The sequence below is a fragment of the Protopterus annectens genome, chromosome 10.part0 (assembly GCF_019279795.1).
Source record: "Protopterus annectens isolate FY-2018-M chromosome 10.part0, PAN1.0, whole genome shotgun sequence".
NCBI classification, from domain to species: Eukaryota; Metazoa; Chordata; order Ceratodontiformes; family Protopteridae; genus Protopterus; species Protopterus annectens.
This window is the reverse complement of record NC_056744.1, coordinates 927296917-927321857: the sequence shown is the minus strand read 5'-3', so window position 1 is coordinate 927321857 and position 24941 is coordinate 927296917. Positions and strand designations below refer to the sequence as shown.

General features: G+C 37.1%; 1 protein-coding gene across 1 annotated transcript in view; it reads left to right on the top strand.

Moving 5' to 3' along the window:
• DPYD (dihydropyrimidine dehydrogenase) overlaps positions 1-24941 on the top strand; it is a 4342678-nt gene that overhangs the window by 564382 nt on the left and 3753355 nt on the right. The window contains exon 3 of the mRNA XM_044085707.1: positions 2239-2321. Coding sequence (XP_043941642.1) covers positions 2239-2321 — 83 coding nt within the window. The remainder of the gene's footprint in view (positions 1-2238; positions 2322-24941) is intronic.

The following is a 24941-nucleotide window of genomic DNA, read 5'->3' as shown; positions in this document are numbered from 1 at the left end:
ACTGCAGCACCAAGAAAACAGTTTGGGAAAAGAATGTGATATAGAAGAACTTGAGCGAGAGGGAGTAAGTAAATATTTGGGAAATGATGAAGGATCAACAATAAAACATGAGCAAATGCGAATCAAACTTAGTAAGGAATATTTTAGAAGACTTAAATTAATTCTGAAAACAGCATTGACATCTAAGAATAAAATCCAAACTATAAACCTTTTTCTCTTCATGTCCTAACTTACAGTTTTGGAGTGATTGACAGGTCCCAAAAGGTGTTGGATAGATTAGATAGGAAAACAAGAAGGATGCTTCATGCCCACCAAATGATTTATAAAAACCAGTGCATTCCAAGATTATGTATTCCCTGTTCTGAAGGAGGTATAGGCCTCCTTGAAATTGATTACATGTATAGATCTGCAGTCATGGGGCTGCACACATTTTCTGCTGACTTCACAAGACCCAAATGTAGTGAAAGTTTTGAAACATAAGGAGAGTAAATCTAAGATGACTTCCTTTCTTAGTCTAGCAGAAGCATATCAGCATCAAGCGGGAATGGAAATCAAACCAGAAATAGATAAAAATTGGGCAGCAACTGAATGTGCCAAAAAACAAAAGAAAGAATATAAGGATCAGATGAGAAGGCAAGAAATGTGGAAAATGCATAAATATTGTTGCAATTATAGAAAACTTCTGGGAGAACCTCATTTTGATCAGGATTGAATGCAGGAATGGTTAAGGAGAGGCAAATTCAAACTAAACGATGCATATCCCAATCAGTCCATTGAGCATGTGGGAGAAACGACAAATGTAGGTTTTGTAAAACAGAATTGGAAGTCGTCACACACCTTGTGGCTGGTTGTGACATACTAATGGCAGAAGGACTGTATACTGAAAGGCATAATGATGTGGCGAAACTGCTGCACTGGGGATTGTGCGAACATTATGGTATTAAAGTGGTTGACAAACACTGGAAACATGAGCCACAGAGCATCATAAAAAATGATGGTTTATATCACATGGGTCACCCATTACCAATAGTCCAAAAGATAAAGTGGTCCAGGAAAAGAAGACAAAAGTAGCATTGATCATTGAAACCATACACCCAGTGACTACAGTGTCTTGCATACAGAGAGAGAGACAAAGTCATAAAATATCAGGATTTGCAAGCAGAAATGAGAGCAATGTGGAAAAAAGATACCCAGACAGTTCCAATAGTAGTAGGAGCAACTGGTCTTATAAAAAATAATCTACAATTGTATTTAGATATGTTACCAATCCGTGTAACTCTGTAAAAATTGCAGAAGCAGTCATTACTGGGCACATTGCGGGTGCTGTGAAGAGCACTTTTGGTTGACTTCAAAGATTGAAACAATACTAATTTCATGAACTTTAATCGCACTTTGACTTCGGAATGGGGACCATTGCTGTCATGGTATTAGAAAGCCAAATGACTTGGAGAATGTAAAAAACGATTGTATAGGAATTAGAAGTACTAATTGATTCTCTGAGAGAGCAGTTGATGTATGGAATAGACTACTGAATTATATTAAGGCAAGCACTAGTTTAAATATTTTTAAGAACAGCCTGGACACATTAATGGAACAACTGTTTTAGCATATTGGTAGGCTAGAAGGGCATTAATGCCTATGCTTGAAATAAATATGCATATGAACTTTGACTATTTGTTTCTTCACTTAGTAGTCCATACCGTGCCAGATTTTTCCTTGTGCTAGAACTTCTGAAAGAAGAAATGTTTCCATTGGGTGAAAAGTTTATGTATGCATTGCTCATTTCAGTTAGTTTTCAATTTGTTATACAACTTGTATAATAAGCAGCTAAGACCATTTCTTATGGGAAACAAATCTGCAATACAGACTGCATAGGCATATGCTGTCTAGGAATAAAATTGCGGCCATATAACATGCCTTTATAAACACAATAAACATGGTTTCCTTAATGTTTGTATGCAGCTAAGATGTATTTTGTTCTATTTTTTTACCACTATGAATGCTTAGCAGTCAAGTGTATTTTGTAGAGCTACATTTGCATGTTCCTTTACATGTTAACAAAGGGAACTGTTGCATCTGTAATTGTTGATATTCCTTACTATAAGTGTAGAACATGTGATGAATAAATGACCATTCATCTGGTCTACTGCACTGTCAGAAATTTAGAATTTATCTTTTCTTTCCTGGGAAGTACTCTGAGACTTGAAAGAAGTAAATGTTTTGTTTTGTTTATTTTAGAGCTGTGAGAAACTGGAGAACAATTTTGATGACATCAAGCACACTACTCTGAGTGAGCGAGGTGCACTTAGAGAAGCAATGAGGTAAGTCTAGGTCACCATAGCAACAGTCACAGATGCAGTATAGAAAAAGTCATTCTTCATTATTGGAGGAACAAATGAGTTCATTGCCACCGTTCGGTTCTTTTCTCTAAGGTATTAATTTGTCAGTGGAGAGACTTCCCTTGAGGCTGTACTTTGGTTCTAAGGCTGCCACTATGTTAAGCCTCACTGCACAGTAAAAAAAATGTAAATGTTTAATTTGCTACTTAAAATGCTGGAGGGTAGGCTGTGTGTTGCATTTATACTAAACACAATCTGACTGGCATTATTGCTCAGCTAAATGGTGTAATACTGAAAGGAAAATCCACACCAATTCTGATACAGTTTTGTTTTCCTGATTGTAAGGTGCCTCTCATTTAATTTCTTATAGCTATTCTCCTAAGGGTGTGTGTTATATTTTATTCCTGTGATGAGCTTGAGAAAGGGATCCCAGTAGGTGCTATCCTTTCATCTCTGAGTTGAAATATTCCAGGGCATACTTTGAGAAATGGTTGCTTTACTTTAAAAGGTCATGAAAATGTCATAACACTGTGCTTTACAGAAGTAAAATTTGATGTTGCAGTAATTTTTATCTTTTATTTCCTGACCAATTTAGTTATTTATTTATTTATTTATTTTCAAAAGTGCAATTCAGAAATACACTTCAGAGTAATTATCCCATTCCATTATCGTATGGAAATGGCTTACAAACCAGAACTTGAAATATGTCCTAGTTTATAGTGCTACATGAATTGACATTTTTGGATGTGTGCTATATCCTTCCTCACTTAATTTGTCTGATATTTTGAGTTTATACTGCATATTTCAAATAACTGAGAATAATTTTGTAATTTCACACTAAATATTTTGGTGTATATGTGCTGCATATTTTCAAGCAGTTAATATACATATATATATATATATATATATATATATATATATATATATATATATATATATATATATATTTTTTTTGTTTTTGCTTCTACTATGCCAAGTTTGGTGGAAATAGTGGGGAAATTAAAATGCAGTGTTATGATATGGCAAACACAAACCAAAGAGTCTAACCTCAGTCTAATAAATATTCCAAAGCTAATAAATGTATTGTAAATTTATGGTATGGAATCTATTGTCTAAATGAAGACATCATTTAGTTTAATATATTGTCTTCATTGTGTGTGTTTTAGCATCACTAAATGCCTTTAAAATTATTTTTCTTTTCTGAAGTAGGTCAGCTTCAATTTGGTAAATAGGTGGATATTAGTACCATCTCTCTAATGTATCACTTTTTATTCCACTCACTTTCTAGTCACCCACTTTGCTTATTTATTTAAATAGCAGCAAGAACTAGTTTACTTATAACAGCACTTGTTCATAGAAATATGACCATTCAGCACAGAATGGTGTCATGATTTCTCTGGTGCACCTTACTGACATTCTACTCTGCCCAGTTTGTCTTTATTCGGTATGCTGTTAGGCTACATTCTTCTTTGTACTGTCAGACATCTCTTCACCTGATAAAAAGTTTTCTAATGGGATTCTTCATCCCATTGGTTAATGAGAATCCTAGTTTATATTTAATATGTTATAGTTTAGTTAGGAGAGATGTATCATGGTATATTAAAGCTGGCAAGATGAACTATTGACAGTAACAACAGGTTTTAGTTTTATAAAGGACATAGCTATATTGGTTAATACTGAGGGGTGCAGGATTTTTTTGAGCAGACTTCATGGGTAAACGGCTAAACTTTGGAATCATCTTCCTCTCACTTAAAAACATTTTATAGCTTTGTTAGATTAGTTGGTTGGAGTTCAGGCATGTAGACTGTATGGAATGGGTTACAGGCTCCTTGGTCCCATGTTTTTATTAAATGATAAAATGTTGTTGTAGTGCATCTGAGGGATGTTAATGCAATTGTTCCTCAGCTAGCATCTCAGTGTTTCTGCAATAAGGTTGGAGACCCCACAACTTGTATTTGGTCCCAGTTCCTTATCTTTGTATGTGACATAATCTTTCATTACCAGCAATGCTAACACTGCCCTCATATCTTGGGTCACTCGTGTTATGCTGCAGTATGCTAATTCAATTTCTGTGTGTATACAGTACAATCCAACATGAAAGTTATTAAAAATCTTACTTCTAGCTGGAAAGGGAAGCCTGGAATGACCACTTCTGCATCTCGCACTGTGGAGTACTCACTCAAATTATTAATCTAATTATAGCAGCTGCTAAACCTTAACAGATTCCATAACAGTTGTCCGTATGCATGGTCTGGGAGCATAGTAGGCTTATGTAAAATGATCTGATTGTATAACTTAGGAAAATGCAAAGAATTCTTAACAGCCAGACAGATATAAATTGGTAGCATTATTTCCCTCTGACTTTGGGAGCCTGGATTGGTCATGCTACTGCAGGAGCCAACTGATTCTCTTTTGGGTGGTAGCAACACCTCAGTTTTTATGAACCATAAGCACTTTTAACTTTGTCCTCCATCTAGCATGTGTAATTGCAGCTGGCTCTATTGCTAGAAGGCTAAAGTAGAGAAATGGATCTTAATGGAGTCTCACTGCAGCAGAAAATATTAACATCTGGGGTACTGGATGGTGAAGCTGCATCATTATTCGTTACTTTTTGTTCATGCCTGATGGGTCATTCTGTAAAGACAAATGCTGTTTTTTCATGCCAGCAGTGTTGGTGATATTTGTATTTTTGTAGTGGTGATATAAGCAGTACTGGTTTGTGCTCATATAATTTCTTCTCACAGGACTGAAGGAAATTTCATATTTTGACGATAATTTATGCTACCCAAGCACATTGTTGATCATCTGGCCTTATTCCTAATAGCTGTTTCTTCATTTTGGTGTGATGTCTCATTCTGGTTTAATTTATTCTCTTGTCTCATTTGTTATCATGTGGGCTTCTTGTGGATTTTCATCTTGTATGCTTACTTTGTGAAGGTCCAGATCACATCTGTGAAAGTTGTAACATTGCATGAAATGTAACAGAGTTCTAATACTTTATATTTAAAGAATGTACGTCCTTGTGAAAGTTGTACAGATATGAAAATTGCTTTAAGTCACAAAATAAACACTGTACGGGCAAATAAGGAGAGTTTTAATTTTTTTGCCTCTTTAGTTAAGGAAGTGAGGAAAGCAAAATAAATGTACTTGAAAATGACAGTGGTACAGAAATCAACTCCCCTTTAAAATAAATAGTAAGCTATCCTGTAGATCTGTTGAATAAGTGCCTTCGACACTTTCTACTTCAGGGACTCGAAAGCCAGTAATATTAATATACAAAAAAATCTGCTACATTGTCTCAAGCAGATAAGCAGTCGGTGCCAATAATTGGTGGGTGGGGGGGTATCTTTGTCAGAAGCTCAGACAATTCACATCCAAATGCCTTTCACTTTGTCAAGAGCAAGATTCACACTTTGCTGCCAGCACTCTGAAAGGGTTCAGCACAAGTATCTCCTATATCTTTACCATAAACACCATAAATGTCTGTTCTTGCTCCGATGCAAGTCTTTGATATTAAACATTTCACTTAAAGGTCTGTCTATAGCACCCACGAGGCTACATAGTCAGACATTGTGCCTTCCACACAAGTTTCATAACCATGGGCACATACCATATTGGTGAATGTGCTTTCCTCTCTGCTTCTGATAATTTGGAAGGGAAAAGGAAAAAGGAAGATCCATCTCCACTCTCAAGAGAAAAAATGAATAATTTTTTTCAAACGTGAATGAAGGCTCTAACCATGATGACATTTCATTACATTTGCGGTGGATATTACTTTTATATAAGTATTAACATTATGGAGTGATTTTAAGATTGGACCTACAGGGGTCTTTATCTAGCAGGAGAATGTATTGCAGATAAGATTAACGGGAACCAAGCTGATGGCTGCTTTATGTATTATACATATTTAAAAGGGTAGACACTGAAACCCACAGTATCCAGATATTTAGCATGCTTTCAAAAGTTGAAAAGATTTTTATGTTGAGCTCAGACTCCAGGTTTATATGCACTTATATGCATTTTCCAAATATCTTGATTTGTTTCATGTATTTAAACATTCTTTATTCTTTAGTTATTGTGCATATCTTTGGTTTGATACTCTGCATATCCTCAGAATGCTATTGAGTCTTCCATTAAGCATGCAAGAGTTGTTATTCACGTAAAAATACTATAGAGAAGAATGTTTGTTTTCATTTCAGGACTTTGGTATCATGTTAGAAGGGCTGTCTGTTGCTCTTGAAGCAGATGTACTCCACAGAAAGCTTTGACATACTCATTCCCTGGTGGCAGTCACTCCTGTGAGGAGCATGATAGGATTACAGGTGGTAAACTACTAATCAACCTACATAGTAACACTGAGCTTCTTAAAGAGCAGTTTTGCTTTTAAGCATTGAGTGATATCTGCTGTGCATGTCTGACTATCTTTTCATGAGGAGCTAAAGGTCCTGCATGTTACTAAACTGACCCTGTCAAACCGGCTGGCTTGCTGTATTGTCTTCTGTTAAAATAGGTGCAAAAAATAAAAATCTTCAGAGCTGTGTTAAGACTCACATTAGTGCTATTTCAGCTATATTCTGGGCTAATGATTTTTAAGGCAGCTACAAGGATTGAGCTCCTCACATTTAGTAAGCATTACACACTGGAAGTAGTCTAGAGTGGGGGCAGACTTTGGCTCAACTGTGCTAGAGTATTATTCTGTCTTCTCTGTATTTTTTCACAAATTTGTATTCTAGACAATGTGTTTTACCACAATGGTGACCCTCTTTTAGAGAAAGATAGTTTACTTTTGTTGCAAGCTTATCCGCTTAAGTAATGCTCCAAGAGACAGATTATAGCAGTAAAAATGCCCAGCCAAAATCTCTTGTCTTAATCTGTTCATCTCTTCATTACAACTGTAGTAATCAAGATCAGGTAACTGGGGGGGGGGGTGGTAAGAAGGACTGTACTTAACCTTCTTAATGTACTGTATCTGTGTTAGTAGATTTAGAGATGGCATGTAGTGCATGGAAAATGTTGCTGTATATTTTATGTACGTTCCACATCTTCTAAAATTTTTTGCATTGAGTATTAATGTAAGTGATATTTAAAATTCTCATTATCATATCTATTCATTGCACACCTGCGGCTGTAGTTGATTTGGTTATGGCTTTTAGAGACTGCATTCTCTTAATACCATCCTCTTGTTTGTTCATGATTGTAAAACAGCAGGAAGTGAGCATTTGCTGATCACTATTGTGTGATCTTAGAGTTGGTATATGTATAAAAGTGTGTGTGTGTTTTGGGGGGGGGGGGCTTTATTTGTCATTTCCTTTTTTGTTTTTGATCAGTGTGTTTTTTTCATTGTTTTGACTTTTCCACATTCAACATTTCATTAACTACTTGTGTATATGTGTATATATATATATATATATATATATATATATATATATATATATATATATATATATATATATATATATATATATATATATATATATATATATATATATACACACACATATATATATGTATATACACACACACACACACACACACACACACACACACACACACATTCTTACGAGCCTAGAACATTACATCCAAACTGAAAAACATTTACACCAACTTGTTAATTTCTTGCATTTTGAAAAAAATTAAACATCAAAAAACATTAAAGATTGCAAATTAAGAAGTTTCATTCTGTGCTATCTGAAACCAAAACCCCACCACTCCAGACAGTACAAATGTATAGTGCTAGTATTGTGGAAAATGTTTTTGTGAAGTAAAGTGATGGATTTTGGGCTAGCACACATCACTAAGGTCAGCAGGGGTTTATGTTTGTGATAGTTATTAATTAATTAATTAATTTATTTATGTATTGAGAGCATAGTGGCAGACTTTAGGGTCCTGGAATCAGAATTCTAGAATGTATAGAGAACCGCACCTACTTTAATACTGCAACCTACTTATATGTAAATGATAGCACATGTATAGTTAAAGGAAGACAGTTTACTTGTCAGTCACACTGGCTGTATATGTTATTTTGAAGTACATTGAGAATTTTATTAAAGTTATTTCTGGCATTGTGGCATGCCTGTGGGAAAAGGTAATGTTGACTCAGACAAGTGTGTAAATAAAATATGACTGCAGCACTATGTATACATCTTTTTGGTTTGCTGAATTTGATATTATTAGGTAGCAACCCTTGCAGAAGATGTAAAATGCAAATTATTAAATTCTCTAGTGGATAAATCCATTTTTCTATTCTAGCCCTTAAGGTATTCCATTAATTGGAAGGCAAAAAGGGTATGGATGTTACATGCCTGAAATGCAAGTTACAGTAGGAATTTTAAAAAGTAACCCATTGTGCTAGAAATTGAGCCGTAACAGTACTCTGGTAGAGTGCATTTTCAAGAGAAGCAAGGTGCAAGCAGGAGCAAAAGGCAGCACCAGTAGCAGCAAGTTGTTTAATAAACAAGACAAGTCCTTTAGTGTCCCACAATGCATGTCATATCAGTCAACACCAACTCCTGCCACACACAATGCACTGCATATAGGATGAAGGATAATTCTCCCTGTTCACCAAATATTGAAGGCACATGCTACATTGATGGTAAAGATAAACTGTATCATGAAGATACCCCCTGGATACCCCCTGGAGTTGCATATTATATTAACTACAGACTTTGTTCCAGCCACACAGAAGAAATGTTCACTTAGTAATTCCATTATTCCAAAATGTGCTGTATATTCAAGCTGTACAGTCAATTCCAGAACCATAGTAAGTAAAACATTTTGTTTAAGGTTCTCAAGTAGAATAAAAGAAACATTGTGGAAGTCTATATTAGATTGATCTTCTCTGAGCAGGTTGATAATGGAAGAAATTAAGGTGCTGAATTTGAAGACTCCTGTGTCACTGCTTGGGCAAGAGGCATGCCTGTGATTTTAGACTTGCATGATTCTTAGCAGAAAGTTACCATTTGTAGAGCTTAATGGCAATTCCCATTTTCATATTATTTCTTTATATTTTGGTGTTTCCCCTGTGCTCACTATCTATCCTGAATGTTTGCACATCTGAAATTGAATGGATTTCATGCCAATGATTGCCAGATTGAGCTAAACCCTTCAGTGGCTCACATTTCATCATAACAGCAGACTGCCCTATGTTTTCAAATCTAGATCTAATCTCCAATTATTACCCAACCCAACTGCTATAAGATTTACTACCCTTTCAGAGGAAAAAAGTTCTCAAAGCTGTTTCAGAAGATAGAATGCTTTCAGCAATACTGAGATGTTGTATGCTTTTTTGTACTGGTAGGATTTCACATGAGGAGTAATTTTTAAGAATCAGTGTAACCATTTGGAGTAATCAGTAGAGTCGTCTCTTGGGCGGCCACGATGGTACAGTGGTTAGCGTTGCTGCCTCACAGCAAGAGGTTCTCTGGTTTGATCCTCGGCTGGGATGCCTTCTGTGTGGAGTCTGCATGTCCTCCCTGTGGTTGCGTGGGTTTCCTCTGGGTGCTCCAGTTTCCTCCCACATCCCAAAGACATGCTGTAGGTGGATTGGACACTCTAAATTGGCCTTAGGTGTGAGTGCATGTGTGTGCCTTCTGTGGAAGGTTGGGCACCAGGCTGGCAACTCGACACCATAAAATTCCACTGCCAGTCATGAACAGACAGGTGATCCACTGTGGTGACCCCTAACCGGGAAAAGCTGAAAGAAGTAGAGTCATCTCTTACTGTATCTAGCAAGGTAGCTCCAGAAGGACACTGATTCTCCTCAAACAAGGTCTTCCTTTCCTAGCCCATCCTCAGAGTTAAATGTTAATAAACATTAAGATATGTTTGGGTGTCCCTCCCACAAGAGGTAGGAGTTCTGAGGCCTTAGTTCTCAGCCCAAGAAACACAAATGTCAAGGAGATAATAATTGTTCCTCTGATTCTGCAATCTTGTTGTTCAGATCTGAAGCAGATACTCAGCATGTAGTAACAGACAACTGAAAAGATGGGCACAGATGCACACACAAATGCTAGCTACTTGGGCTATCAATGATTGCTTGACTGCAGATAATCAAGTGAAATCTGATGGTAGGCATGTAACTTTACAAGTCATCAGTGCACTGTAGCAGAATATGTAGAAAGATATCAATCTGTCTTAAGTAGGAACTGTACAGAAACATTGCTGTAGGAACTGTACAGAAACATTGTTGTGGTCAGAGTTGGAACTATTAAAAAAAAGTTTTTGAAGCTCACAAAACAATCCAGTTCCTACTGCTTTGTATCAGATTGCCTTTTCTCTGGTAGTTCCTTTAAATGCTATCTTGATATGTTGTACTTAAGGTTACCTGTTTTCATTTCTTCCAGTGTTTCTAATACCAAATGTTCCGTTAAGCAGAAGAGGAGAAGACATCTTGATCCAACAGTTCCTTTTGACTGAACTAACTTTAACTTAGATGTCAGTAATAGAATCCTTAGTGCTACCTCTCCCCAGCAAGTTGCTACTCCAAACCGAAAGGATGGTATTATATCAAAAGCTCCAATCTCTGATCCTGATGGCATGATTGAGATCAAGTTGATTATAAGTTTTTCTTTCTCTAAAGTCTTGACTATATTCAGAGAAGCCAAAACATGGAACACAAAGAAGTCCTACTTTAAAAAGTACACCCGGTTCTCTAGTTTTGAGTCATTCTTAATTTAGCAGTCCTGGGATTTATTTGCTTATGTGTTTTCCCATGTTCTTTCTCCAAGTTCTGAAGACTGGATTTACAGTCCTAGAGCATTTATCAGGCATGCTGCCATGTTGTCCATGTTCGCATAAGGTATTTTTATGCAGATAGAACTGTACTACATATCTTTGTAAACGTGGTAATGTTTGACATTTTTTGTCTTGTTCATGAGTTACATTTGTTTACTTTGCTGGTGAAAAGCATCTGAACATTATTTTTTTTTTGCCTGTTTAACAAGTTAAATAAACATAAAATGCACATACACTTGGGAACTCAGAGCATGACTTAATTTGGATGTCCTTGCAGGGGATACTTTTGACGAGCCATCATTTTTTGGAGCCTTTAAGATACTTTGCTCCTTACTCTTTAAAACCTGCATGTGTTCTACAGCAGTAATGTTCATGATGTGTATAGTAGAGCTATTTGTGTTGGGTACCATAACAGGACCATTGCTGCAGGATTAGTACCCTTCATTCCTAGATACTGTGTTCGTGTCCAGTCTGATACCTGCTTGCTTTTATGCATAATTTTAATGCCTGGTTATTTCTTATGCTATTTTTGTTTTTTTCTTTCATGTTGCTTAAATTAATCTTACACTTTCAAACACAAAATTATTCAAGGTTGTTTGAAAGAAAGTTAACAAATCTGTTAAATAGATATATCTATTACCTGTTTAACTTACTGTCTCCTTCTTTTATGGCTTTTTTGCCTGTTACAAGAGCATTTGTTGGTGTAATCTTTATGTTTCTGTCTGTCTGTTCCTGCATGAAAACCATTCATTTAAATTAAAACTTATTTTTCTAAAGTTATAATTGTTAGAGCTTTCTTGGTTTGACCAAGGACTTCACTATTTTAAGTACGTTGGTTGGTGGGATACTCCATGTGGGAATTAGAGGGATTTGCCACTTTATAAAAAAATTCCATGAGATGAGTTTTAATGGATAAAATATGTACTCTTGGTAAATAGTAAATAAAACAAAGAAGCATGGTGTCCTCCTTTCACTAGCTGAGAAACCTTCTAATATCCATTGTGTAATAGAGTTACCATGTGAATAGAGGATGGCTGGCCTCAGATTATGCTTTCCTATGGCAGAATACTTAAAACTGAATGGGAAGCACTTGGAGACTAATAGAGTGGAACAAATGAGTGACAAATGAGCAGAGAAGACAAATTTAGAGGCAGTGCTACTGTGAACACCATTTGGAAGTTAATATGGCTATGTTTACTAATGATAAATGTGTAACAGGATGCTTCATGTGTGGAATAATTTATTAACATTTATACTGGACAAGGGAAGATAGGCGAGTCTGACTTTTTGTCAGGTGAAAGACCTTTAAACTTAATCTTAAATGTCTACGTGCACAATCTAAAATGGCATATCTGAAGTCACAGAAGTCATTTATTGAGGCATCACAATATTAGTTGTCTGGTTATCAAGGCCCTTGGAAGATTTAAATTTGGAACCTGTGCAAACACTTTAAGTCAAAGGAAAACATTGTGTCATGTCAGGAGGAATATGCAGAATCTTTTTAAGAAATTGAAAAAATATTTTACAGAAAACATTTGTTGAGATTGATGTTAATGATTGTATTCTAAAGATGGCCTTTCACTGTATTTGAATGTAGAGATTAAAAAGTGACACTTTGTGGAACAATTGCATTTTTCTGTATTGTTTTCAGCAGAGAATATATTTTGGCATATCCAGTGTGCTCCATTGAGACTGCATTTTGCCCAGTCTGTCATAACATCAGTTACATTCTGCGGTGGTTTATTTTAAGGATGATTCCTTATAGGGCGTTTTTATGGAATGTCCAAGCTTCCTGTATGATGGTCTAGCATTGAAGGTAGAAGAACTAAAACTGGAGTTCTTTACACATGTCACTCATTTTTAAATTATATCTTCTCATCATACATGGGAGGTTGTTTATAATGCATATTCTGCAATTCCAAAGCTTCCTTGTTGACAGTTTAGTGTTATGTAAAGCTAAAATAAAGAGGGTTATGATTGGGACTTGGATCATAGCATATCATTATTTGTTTGAGACATGGATGGCAAGAAATTCAACTCGAGTGAAGCTAAGCAGGGTGCTCCATGCATTAGAAATTATTTACAGTAGTTCCAGAAACATTTGTCACCTAATTTTTTACTTGAGTTTTAACCCTCATATTGTGGAAACTATTTTGGTATTTCTAGAGCTTCCTATACATGCTAGTAATTATGTTCATGTCTGGGTAGAAAAAACATGAGGCATCACTACATTTTAAACTAACGTGTACATGCTATTTCCATAATAAAGGCTATAACTAAATTGGAATAGTTAGGATTTAGTTAGTACTGTTTTAGATCTTGTTCATTTATAAAACTGAATATGTTGACTAGATTTTCAGTATGGTCTGTTAGCGTTATCAACAAGCATATTAATGTCTTGAAAAGATTATATCAGAAAGCATGTGCTAGGTTTTTAAACGTTTGTGTTTGAACATTTTCTGCAATGGGTCAGTAATAAGTGTGCTTCATTTTATTTTTATTCTTACAGTTAGAAATAAAAATTTGAAACCAAAAAATTAAAGCTCAGGGAAAAATGTAGTAGTATGTGGAATGGAATTTGCATGTTGAAAGTTATTTTTGAAATACCATATGGCAAAATGGTAGAGTATGGCTCCCTGTCACCAGTATCAATATCCCATCACTGTAGGTCATGAATATTTGAAAAATATACTTTGTGATTTTGGGTGCCTGATGGGTTTGTGCATTTGGATCCCAATAGAAATATACAAGATACATCATTTTGCATTGCATAATTTACTAGTGAAAAAATAGCTAGGAAAGTTAATTGGATTCCTGAAAGTGTGACTTAACTTGGACTAGGATTTACACAATAGGCCTTCACCCAAATATAACACCTACTTTTATTTAGAAAAGATTTTTACAAACTACTGCTGTGCACTCTGGAGAATTACTTTTTTGTCAGTATTATAACTTGCTTGTTTTTTAGTCTCAATCAGTGCACAGTTTAAACACTAACTAGGAGGCATGAGGCAAGTAAGCTACATGCTGTATAAAGTGCTATCAGCTGTGATGCTCACCTTAAATGGGCTAATGTCCTCACTCAAAAATCATGTGACCAAGGAAAAGATAAGTCAGATAGAAAAAGAATTCCCATGGCTCTGAACATAACACTGTGCTGGGATGACTGTCTCCTGTCAGACTATGGGAAACATTTTTTTATTTATTTATTTTACTTTACATTTGTTAACCGGGATGGTCCGACTGGACACAGGTCCATTTTCAGCAGAGGCCCAGAGAGAAAAGCTCCACAGTAAGTACATTTTTACACAGTATGTTAAAATACAGTATACAGAGAATTTTCAAGCAATATGTTAAAATACAGTATACAGCAGAAGACATAAGACCTATATATATATATATATATATATATATATATATATATATATATATATATATATATACAGAGGAAGAAAATAGTTACACATGGTTAATAACAGAATAAGTATCCAAATTCAATCGGCATTAGGAGAAGACCTAGACTGTAATATATATTATAGTAGGTATATTAGGAAGTGAGGTATACAAGTGAAATAATCTGAGGACTTATGTAATACATGGGCATAGCCACTTATTCTTTGTGTGTTCTAAGTGATTTTTTAAAGTGGGAAGATGTAGGGGCAGAAATCGGAGCAGAAGGGAGATTATTTCAGGTTCTAGCTATGGAGTGGGAGAACAGTGCTTTTCCTGCAGTATTGTTAGTCCTAGAGATACAGAGGAGGGGTTTGTCAGAAGATCGGAGAGGGCTATTTGCATTATAGTGGGTGAGAAGTTGACCTAGTGCAGGTTTTTTTGCTGGATGTGTGTTACCACATTGTAGGCAATGACTAGTTGGTGATAGGTTAGTAGCTGGGGAAGTTGGCGATTTTATTATAACATGGTTCGAGTCTGGCAAGTTCAGGTTTTCTAAGTTGGGTAAGAATTGAAGCAGCATACGTTAGGGTAGACAACCATGCTTGTTTCGAGAGGGATTTCCTGTGCCAATATAGTGTTCCCATTTTTTTCTGGACTTTCTTGATAGTTTGTGAAATGTGGATGTCGAAGTGTAGATTTTTATCAATTTCAGTACCTAGGAGTTTGGCATGGCCAGAGGGAAGGATAATAGTGCCATTTTTGGAGGAGATAGTGAAGGATAGAGAGGTGGAAATTGTTTTGTTGGTTGTGAAAAGTAGTCATTTGGTTTTATTAAGGTTTAGGATAAGTTGGATCTGAGTGATCCAACTTTCCACAGAGCTAAAGGATTCCTGGGTGAGTTGTTGTAGGGTGGGAAGTGATGGAGCTGAACAGAAGAGTTGAATCATCAGCATATTGTATAAGTGAATGCTGTGTGGTGGTATGGAGATTATTGGTAAATATGGAGAAAAGATGTGGGCCTAATATGAAGCTTTGTGGTACACCTATGGTAGTTGGGAGTAAGGGGGATAGTACATTTTGCCATTGGACAGATTGTTCCCTGTTTGCCAGATAGCTTTTAAACCAGGCTATAGTGGAAGGGGCAAAGTATAAGGGATGTCAGGGTGTCAAGTAGTAAGGAATATGAAACCATGTCAAATGCTTTGGAGAGGTCTAAAAATGTTGCAGATACAAAGTTGTTATTTCTATGTTGATTGATCAGATTGGTGAAAGAGAGCAGAGCGGTGGTTGTGCTATGGTGTTGTCGGAAGCCATGCTGTGTAGGGGAGAGGAGATGGTGCGAGTTTAGGAATTGTGTTACCTGAGAATGTATACATTTCTCTAGTATTTTAGATAAGGGGGATAGAATGGCAATGGGGTGATAATTTGAGTATTCATAAGAGTTTCTGCCTGTATGTAGTGGAATAATGTACGATGCCTTCCATAGCTGTGGGACATGTGCTTCTTGTATGGAGCCATTGATAAGAATAGAAATAGGGTCGGATAAGGATTCAGCAGCTATTTTTAGGAAGTTGACTGGTAGATTGTCAGGGCAAGGGTGGTAGGTTTCAGTTTTAGGAGGTGTTTTAATTGTTGCGGTGCGAACGGGTGAGAGCATAAAGGAATGGATGTTGTCAGGGCATTTGGTTGGGTTATACGCAAGGCTGTTTTTGGATAGTTGGGAGGATAGTGTTAAGATGGATTTTGATTGATTTGGTCTAAGACCCAAGGACAAATGGAGCAGACCTACCAGTAACACAATGGCCAGCTGCATGGATGCCACAAATATTTTAAAAATGTAGTCATATTCTGTCTATATCTTAAAAGTATTTTAAAATGTTTTGTTTCTTTGCTGGCTTTGCAGGTTAAATGAGCTAGCTAACATGGGGATGAAGTCTTTTTATTTTTTATAATGCATGAGACCAATGTACACAGAGAGAAAATGGCTAGAAAGGGTAAACATATGTTATGTCATACATGCTTAAATAATTACTGGGCAGGCAAAAGAAACAATGATAAAGTCAGTGACTATAAAACCTACAGGAAAAAAGTGGAAATTGTAAGACAACCTAACTGCTGAGGGACTAGAAATGGTTAAAGTAATGGAGATAAAGTAGATTAAGACGGCTTCTGATGACTGGAATTGTTTCTCCTAAAGTTTATTTTGGACAGATGGGTGAAATTTGTTTTGATACATAAAAGACCTGTGAAGCCAAATGGATAAAACCATAAAATCACGTTCCACATCTCTCGCTGTCTTAAGTCTGCTTTTATTTAAGTTTATAAATAGTTTTTCACACATTTTGTAACTTTTGTCACAAAGTAAGTCTTGCAAAGTCATCACTAATGAGAATGCACATCTTAAATGGTCTTAATGGCACTGTTTTGGACAAAACTATGTAATTATGGTGATGATACACCAGTTGCCATGTGTTCTTTTAAGTGCTGTTTAATTTATAAACTACTGCAAGAGTGGATTACATGTGCATCAGTACATCAGGAATACAAACGTAATAAGCAAATGATTCTTAAAAAATATAAGATGACCTCATGATAAACTTATTTCATTTGAAGATTTTAATGTACAATATTCCAACTTAAAACATTGTATCATGTTTTGTCATTAATATCTGATCTGCAGGCATTAGCTTGTTGATGTTTGTGTAGCTGGCAGTTTTATAATAATCATACTTGGTAACCAAGAAACACATTTTCAGCATCAAGATGAGAAGTAAAATAGCTTAGTTGTGAAAATATTAATTGTACATCTGGGTGCTTGTAGTGTATCTGACCATTACAAATCACATTAAGCTGAATTAGTATACCAAATAAAACATAATTTTTAAAGATAACTTTCCAAACGATGATATTTAATTTATCTTGAGGCCTAAAAGCTGAAACATATTTGAATAAATAAAACATAAATGTCACTTGCAGGGAATTAAGCACTCCCCCCTACAAGGAAATTTTATCCTAATTATATACATGTAAGACAACATTTATTAATAAAATGTTGCCTAATATATTATAAATGCAGAGTAGTGATGGAACAAAGTCTATACTTTCAAATATACTTCTGTGAAATGTATGATGTATTGTCATTTTATTAATAGTAAACAACATGAAAGTAAAAACAAATTACATAATGAAGTTTGAAGCTAATCTGTGGGTAGCATGTAAAAGCTTATTAAAATGAAGGCTGCCATTGAAAATGTTTAATGAAAACTAAAGCCATTGGACCAGATGGGTACCCCATATATTTGGCTGTCATTTTTTAAGTATCTTGCGCCATTCTTGACTGACGCATACTGAGAAGCCTAAGCCTTCAAGAGAGAAAGTCTAGTAACACTTAAACATAAGCAGGATAAAGGATTCTTTTGTTATGTAAAAACCTAGGCTTATTTCACTAATTAACACTGATATTAAAATTTCCACCAGAATACTAAACATTCTGTATGCAGACACAAAACAACTGTTATGAACATGTGCACGGTTTACATGTCTTACAATAAAATAATGGGTAATTGAAGAAAAATGCCACAGGTCTGAGAAATGGCTGCAGTTTAAAATATTGCTATTTAAAAACTGTTTTGTGTACAGAATGCTTAACCAGTTTAGTGTTTTGCTTCACTAAAGCAGAAAATTCTGACAAAAGTATTGTGTTCATTTACACAAATCCATCCAGCTTGAGTCTTCATACGATACAAATGAGTCTACTTTTGGAATGCAAGTGGAAAAGGTGGAGATGTCATCTTTTTTTTTTTTAATATTTATGTCTCTCAAAATCTAAGAACTACAAGAAGTTGGAGTGCTATTACTAATAATAGTTCTGCTGTCCATATTGTATTCCCTTACATCCATCTGTCTAATTGTCATTGTGAAATAATGCATATGAGAGTCAAATTAATATGAAGAAATGGTTTTCAGGGGACTAAATTAGTCAGAAGAAATATACCTGCAAAACAGGTTGCTGTTGTCATAATCAGGAAGAACGAGTCTTGAACAGTCAAGAGTCTTTGTGCAAAACAGTATATAGAAATGCTGTGTAAAAAATGTAGTTTAATGTCATAACACTGGCCTTTTTCCTCTTTCGTACAGTGTCAAAATGACATGATTTCAAATCAGACAATTCATCACATTACTCAGTACGTATAGCTTGTCAGTGTGTCTTTCCTTATAGTTCCTAATGTGATGACAGACGTGCATACAAAAGTGCAAAACATAAGGGCCCTAGAGCCCTTACAAGCCTCGTCATAGCTGTCCCGAGTTGCCCCAGTTGTCGATGGTTGGGTGAATGAAGTTCACAGAGGGTAAGGGTCTATGGTGCTTAATACCGACTTCCTCTGTCCAGGAGGGACACATCCATGATCTAGGTTGTATTTGAAGAGGGTCAGGGAGGTGCTCTGTTTCACATGAATTGGAAGCTTGTTCCAGAGAAGTGGTAGTTTTTGGAAGATCTATTTATCTCTCTAACATGACCTGTTCATGTCAAAGGCTAGGTTAAGATCCCTAGAGTAAGTGACTCTCCTGCAGTTTGATTTACAAATTTGTAGCATTTCCATTAGGGCTGGGTCAGAGACTGCCCTGTAAGCAAGGTGCAAGTCATCCCTTAGCAATCTGTAGGTGACAGAATACAGTGACAGAGCATTCAGTCTTTCCATGCAAGACTTGTTTTGGTACCCTGTAATTTCCTGATGAGAAATCTCTGTGGTCTCTCCAATTGTTGCAGGTGTCTGGTGAGGTACATGCGAAGGAGAGCATTGTACTTGATTATTGGTCTGATGAGGGATGAATGTAATGGAATTATAACATCCTTGGATCTAGATGTGATGCCTTTACTTTTAAGATGTGCCACATAGGATTTCCTTACTACTGTGGATAAATGCTCATCAAAGTTCAAATTGCTATCAACCTTAGTACAGAGATCACGTACCACTGGGTTTATACTTGGGGATGTGCTGTCTATAATGTAATGTAATGTAATTAGGAGGGATGTCACCTTTCCCAAAGGGAATAATAATGCATTTTTTGCATTTAGCTTTAATCCATGGCTTTGGCACCAATCATTTGTCTGCATTAAAAAAAAAAAGTTGCAGGAACACATTCGTGATAACAGGAATAAGAGAGAAGAAAGTCCTATTGCTTGTCATTTTAGTTCTGTGCATGGGGGAGTTTGTACTGATTTAAGGGGTTCCATCTTGGAACAAATAGAAGCTGCTAATGTTTGATGAAAAACAGATTATTATGTAAAGAAACTGTTTTTATTTTAAAGTGTGAAACTGACACCTGTTGGCTTGCACCAAGAATGCAACTGGAAATATCTGTTGTGATGTACGTTTTATTTGATTTAATTTATTAATTGTTTTATGAATTAATTCCTGTTATACAAGTTGTTGTTTTTTTCATTGTTATCTCCTGGAAGGCTGATTGCCGAGGTGCTAGAGGTTTGGTGTTTTTAATAAAAAAAAAAAAAAAAAAAAAAAAAGGTACCTAAATGGTCTTTGTTTATTCTTCTGTTCCTTTTGGTGTCTGGTGGTCCTGGATTTGTCTGCATTAGCCCTGTCTTCAGTATATTAATATCATTGTGGAACTCAATGAATGTTGCCAATTTGCAATTGTTAGTGAACATGGTCAGATACAGGCTGTCCGTGTTTGCCTGGACTTCTGAGAAATAAATTATGAACAGTAAGGGGCATAGCACAGAAACTGTATCCTTTTGGTGATCCATTTGGCTGCCCATCTGGTAATGTAGGGATTAATTCCCAATTGGGAGAGTTTTTCTATAATATTTGAGTGGGGGATTGTGTCAAATTCCTTGACTAGGCCAAGAAAGGTGATATGCACTTTCTTTCCCTCATCCAGGGACTTTTCCCATATAAGTCAACCATGTTTAAAAAGCATGATCTGCCTTTAACAAATCCAGCTGGGTCCAGAGTTTGGAGATTGACCATGTCCTTCTTTATGAGGTCCATAATGATTCTTTCCATGGCCTTGCAGATGAGGCTAGTCAAGCTTATGGGCCTATAACTCCCAGGGTCAGTTGACAGTCCTCCCTTTGTACAGAGGGATTACTGTTGCTGTCCTCCATTCCGCAGGAACATAGCCAGGTCTCAGGCTGTGGGTTAAACAGGGATCCAAGTGGGTCTGCTAGGTCATGTCTTAAGTTGTTTAAAAGACAAACTGCGATGATGTCTGGTTCCACTGATGCCATGTTTTTGGGCTTGGAGAGCTCCGAGATGTCCTACTGTCTTTAGATAACAGGCTGAGGAATGGTGACCGGTATACTTTGGGGGATAATGGGACAGGACGGGTGGGTGAAGTTTTCTCTAAATCTGTCAAGCTAGCAGGTTGGCTATTACATCTAGTTGAGTATGGTTGGTGCTATCCACAGCCAGTTCAGTGCATAGCTGGGTATTCCCTTTTAGATTTTGGATGTAGTTAAAGAATGCCTTGTGATTTTCCTTAGCTAGGGAAAATATTTTTGTTTTGTAATTAGATTTGGATGACCGGACAAGATCTCTTACTTTGTTTATGCTGGAGAGGGATTTCTTCCTCTGCTGAGCCAGTTTCCTCTTGTTCTTGGACATTAGTATTTTCTCTTGTTGTATAGCCTGTTTATACTAGGGGTCCACCTTAGTGGCTTGTTTTTTTGGCAGGGCCTAGTTTTAAATCAGTTAGGTACAGCTGGTTCTATACAGCTGCTTAAGTGGTTACATAGGGCATTGGTGTACACCTCTGCATAGGAGTCTGTTATCTGAGTTCAAGGGTGCTTTGAAACTTCTTATACCATCACGTAGTAGGAGGTAGTTTGTCTTATAAAAATTCTTAAGCATTTTTGCACTTGATGGAGTATCTGATCTTATAATTACATCAAACAAGACAGATTTATGGTCTGATCTTACTAGGGAAGACATCACATGGGGTGCGGTGCAATGCTCTCCCTTGTTAGTGAGTACTATGTCCAGGACATTTGAGCCTCTTGTGGGTATACTTCCTAGCTGTTCCAGAGCATTGTCATTGATAAAGTGCAAGAACCTCTGAGCTAGCATGTTTGTAGTTGTATATGTTTCCTGATTGTTGGTAGACTAATTGAAATTACCCATGAATAAGGGGTTTGGCTGTATGGCAAGTGACTTCAGTAAGTCCAGATATGCAGTATGCTTTTCCTGTTTCATGGTGGGGACCCATAACTAGCTATGATGTGGTAGGGTACTTTGCCTATAGTTAATTGGACATGGTGTAGCTAAAGAGTCATATTGTTTGATGAGTCTCGAGGTGTACTTTTCCTTAATGAAGATGGATACAACTCCTCCTTTGGTTCTTTCCTGTTCAGTTTGCACTTTGAGCATAAGAAAGGTATTGTAGTCCTGCATGGCTGGCTTGCATTCCCCACCTTTGAACCATGTCTTGGTGACTGCAGAGATATCAGCATCTTCCAAAGTGAGGAGTGCTTCCAGGGAGTGCAGTTTTTTGTTTAGACCCCTAACATTAAGCAGCAGCACCTTGAGTTTATCTAAAGAGGATTTTACTATGTTAGTAGTTCGGTTATTTTTGACACTGCCTAAAAAAGAAACAATATGGGTGGCTAATATCTTTGCCAATATCCGAAAGACTGGAGGCGACAGGCCCAGACATGGCAAAGCAGCTGGCTTGTCGACCATATCTTCCGAGGTTGACAGATACTGGATCGACACCAGAAGCTAAGCCAATTACTAAAGTGAATCATTTTTTGCTTGTATTGTGACTTCACCCCCGTGGTGGTGGTGCTGCGGTAGTGTTGTTGCCTCACAGTAAGACGCTGTCTGGTTCGATTCTCAGCTAGAGCATCTTCTGCGTGGAGACATGCGTGAATGGGCGTACCTTCGTTGAAGGTTGTGCGTCAGGCCTGGCAAGCCGGTGTGTAAAGATCAACTGCCAATCAGCGGACTGGAGTTCCGCTGTGGCGACCCCTAACTGGGAAAAGCCGAAAGACACAAACACAAATTGTGACCACCCTTGGAGAAGATAGACTGCTGCTTATGGTTAGGATTATACCTGCCTTTGACACACAGTCTGAGAGCTCAATCATGACTCTCTTCATATGGACCAGTGAGGGACGTCTGAAGTCATTTACCCCCATATGGACTAGGATGGCATCATACAAGTACTTGTGGCTGCATGACTTGACAGATCCTGGCACCTGACAGGCAGCTTACCCTAACCCACTTCTTATTCAGCCTGGTGAGAGCCTGCTACTTTCTCTGACTCCCTAAAACAAACTGGAACCCCCTAAAAACTCTTCCACTAGACAATGCCGTAGAATTTTTCAACTCAACCTTCTTAAACCTCCTCAACTCCCTAGCTGCACCAAGAACTAAAAAAGTAAAAAACCAAGGCAACCCCATGGCTAACCAAAGATACCAAAAAAATTATGCTACAAAGAGAAATCCTGGAAAACGTACCATCAAGACAAGCAGCCAGAAACTTTTCTTAAATATAAACAACTCCGCAACCTCACTAAAAAACAAATCCGAGACAAAAAGTCCTACTATATCAAACTCCAGTGTCACCAATCAAAACTCCCCAAACATTTATGGAATTCCATTAATTCTCTTCTCAACCCAGGTACCAAAAACAGCTCGTACCTTGACACCAGCAAATCTGATCCTGAAATAAACTCTCTATTCAACTCCTTCACCAACTCCATAGCAGAACTGACCAAGACCTTCCCTAACAATAACCCTTCCCCTCAACCTATCCAATCGTCCTCATCCCCTACACCACCCTCTGTCCCCAATCCTCCTCCAATATTTGAACTTAAACCCATCTCAAACACCCACATAAAAAAATTACTCTCCAAATTAAAACCATGCTCCAGTGCCCCTGACAATATCCCATCTTCCTTCCTAAAAATAGCTGCAGAAGGTATCGCTCTCCCCATTAGCATCTTGATTAGTAGATCGGTGCAGGAATCTTGTGTCCAAATTATGGTGGGCTGTCTTTATTCTACTTCTCCATAAAGGAAGCAGAAACAATAACATCCCTAACTACTGCCCCATAGCTATCCTCTGCCCAGTCTCAAAACTTCTGGAAAAATGCATCCACCTTCAGCTTATGCCATTCCTAGCCAATCGCCAACTAATCACTCCAACCCAGCATGGCTTCTGACCTGGCCATAGTACTATCGCTGCCCTTCTTTCCTTCTTAGACACAGTAAATCTTCCCCGTGACTCTGGAAAAATAGTATCAATAGTTCTAGATCTGTCCAAGGCATTCGATACCTTCTTCTAGATACGTCCAAGGCATTCGATACCATCTCCCACACCCATCTCTTGAACGATCTTTCTAAGCTTAATCTCTCTCAGAATACCTTATCCTGGTTCTCAAGCTGTGAAATGGAGGAAAGGCACCTCAACCTTCCTTCCTACCCCCCACTGGGGTACTTCAGGGATCTATACACGTTCCAATGCTATTCAACATCTTTATTAACGATTTCCACAAAGCGTTACCAAACACCAAAATTGTACAATATGCAGACGATTCAACTGTAGTCTGCTGCACGTCTAACCTCTCAGAGCTTCAGTGACCCAAACTGCTTTTTCCTCCACTGAAAACTGGATGCTCTAAAACCACCTCTTGCTAAATGCCAATAAATCCAAAATACTATTATTCTCTTCCTCAAAAGCTTACCTTCTTGATAAAAACTCATTCCAAATTATTAGCCAAAACAACTCTACTATAGAGGTTGTTCACTTCGCTAAATTACTTGGGGTTACTATTAATGAACACCTAAAATTCGACACTCACATCCAGCAAAACATTAAGAAAACCCATATAAAGCTTGGTATGCTGTACAGAAACATCCACTTTCTTTCTCCTTCCACCAGACAAACTTGCCACTACTAATCTACTCCCCTCACTAATGTATGGCACTCCTCTACTAACAAACTTATCTGCCTCTCTCTCCTCCAAATTGGAAGTCTGTTATAAGATTTCTAAATTTGCAACCAAAGCCAAATTCTCCTCCCATCATTGTACTGCCCTTCATTTGTTACATTGGCTTGAACTCTACAACCATCTAGACTATCTACAAATTACTACAGCCCACAGACTAATTTTTCAACCTAAGTGCCCAGCACTAACCAACATCCTTCAACCTTATACCACTCTAAGAGCTCTAAGATCTACTCCCCAAAACCTAATCACTCTCCACAAACCCAGTCATCCTGCTGGTCAGCTTCTGCTATCATTTTCCTTAGCTACAAAATGGAATTCTCTTCCTTCCTCTCTGGACTTGTGAAAACTTTGAAAACTTTAAAACTCAGCTATATTCCTACCTTTCCTCTAACAGGAAATGCAACTGCACTGTCCCCACCTAGCCTAATAATCTATCCACCCCTTAATCTCCTGACTAACTCTGAGTACAAGCTAACCTAGCATAAATGTACATACATATTG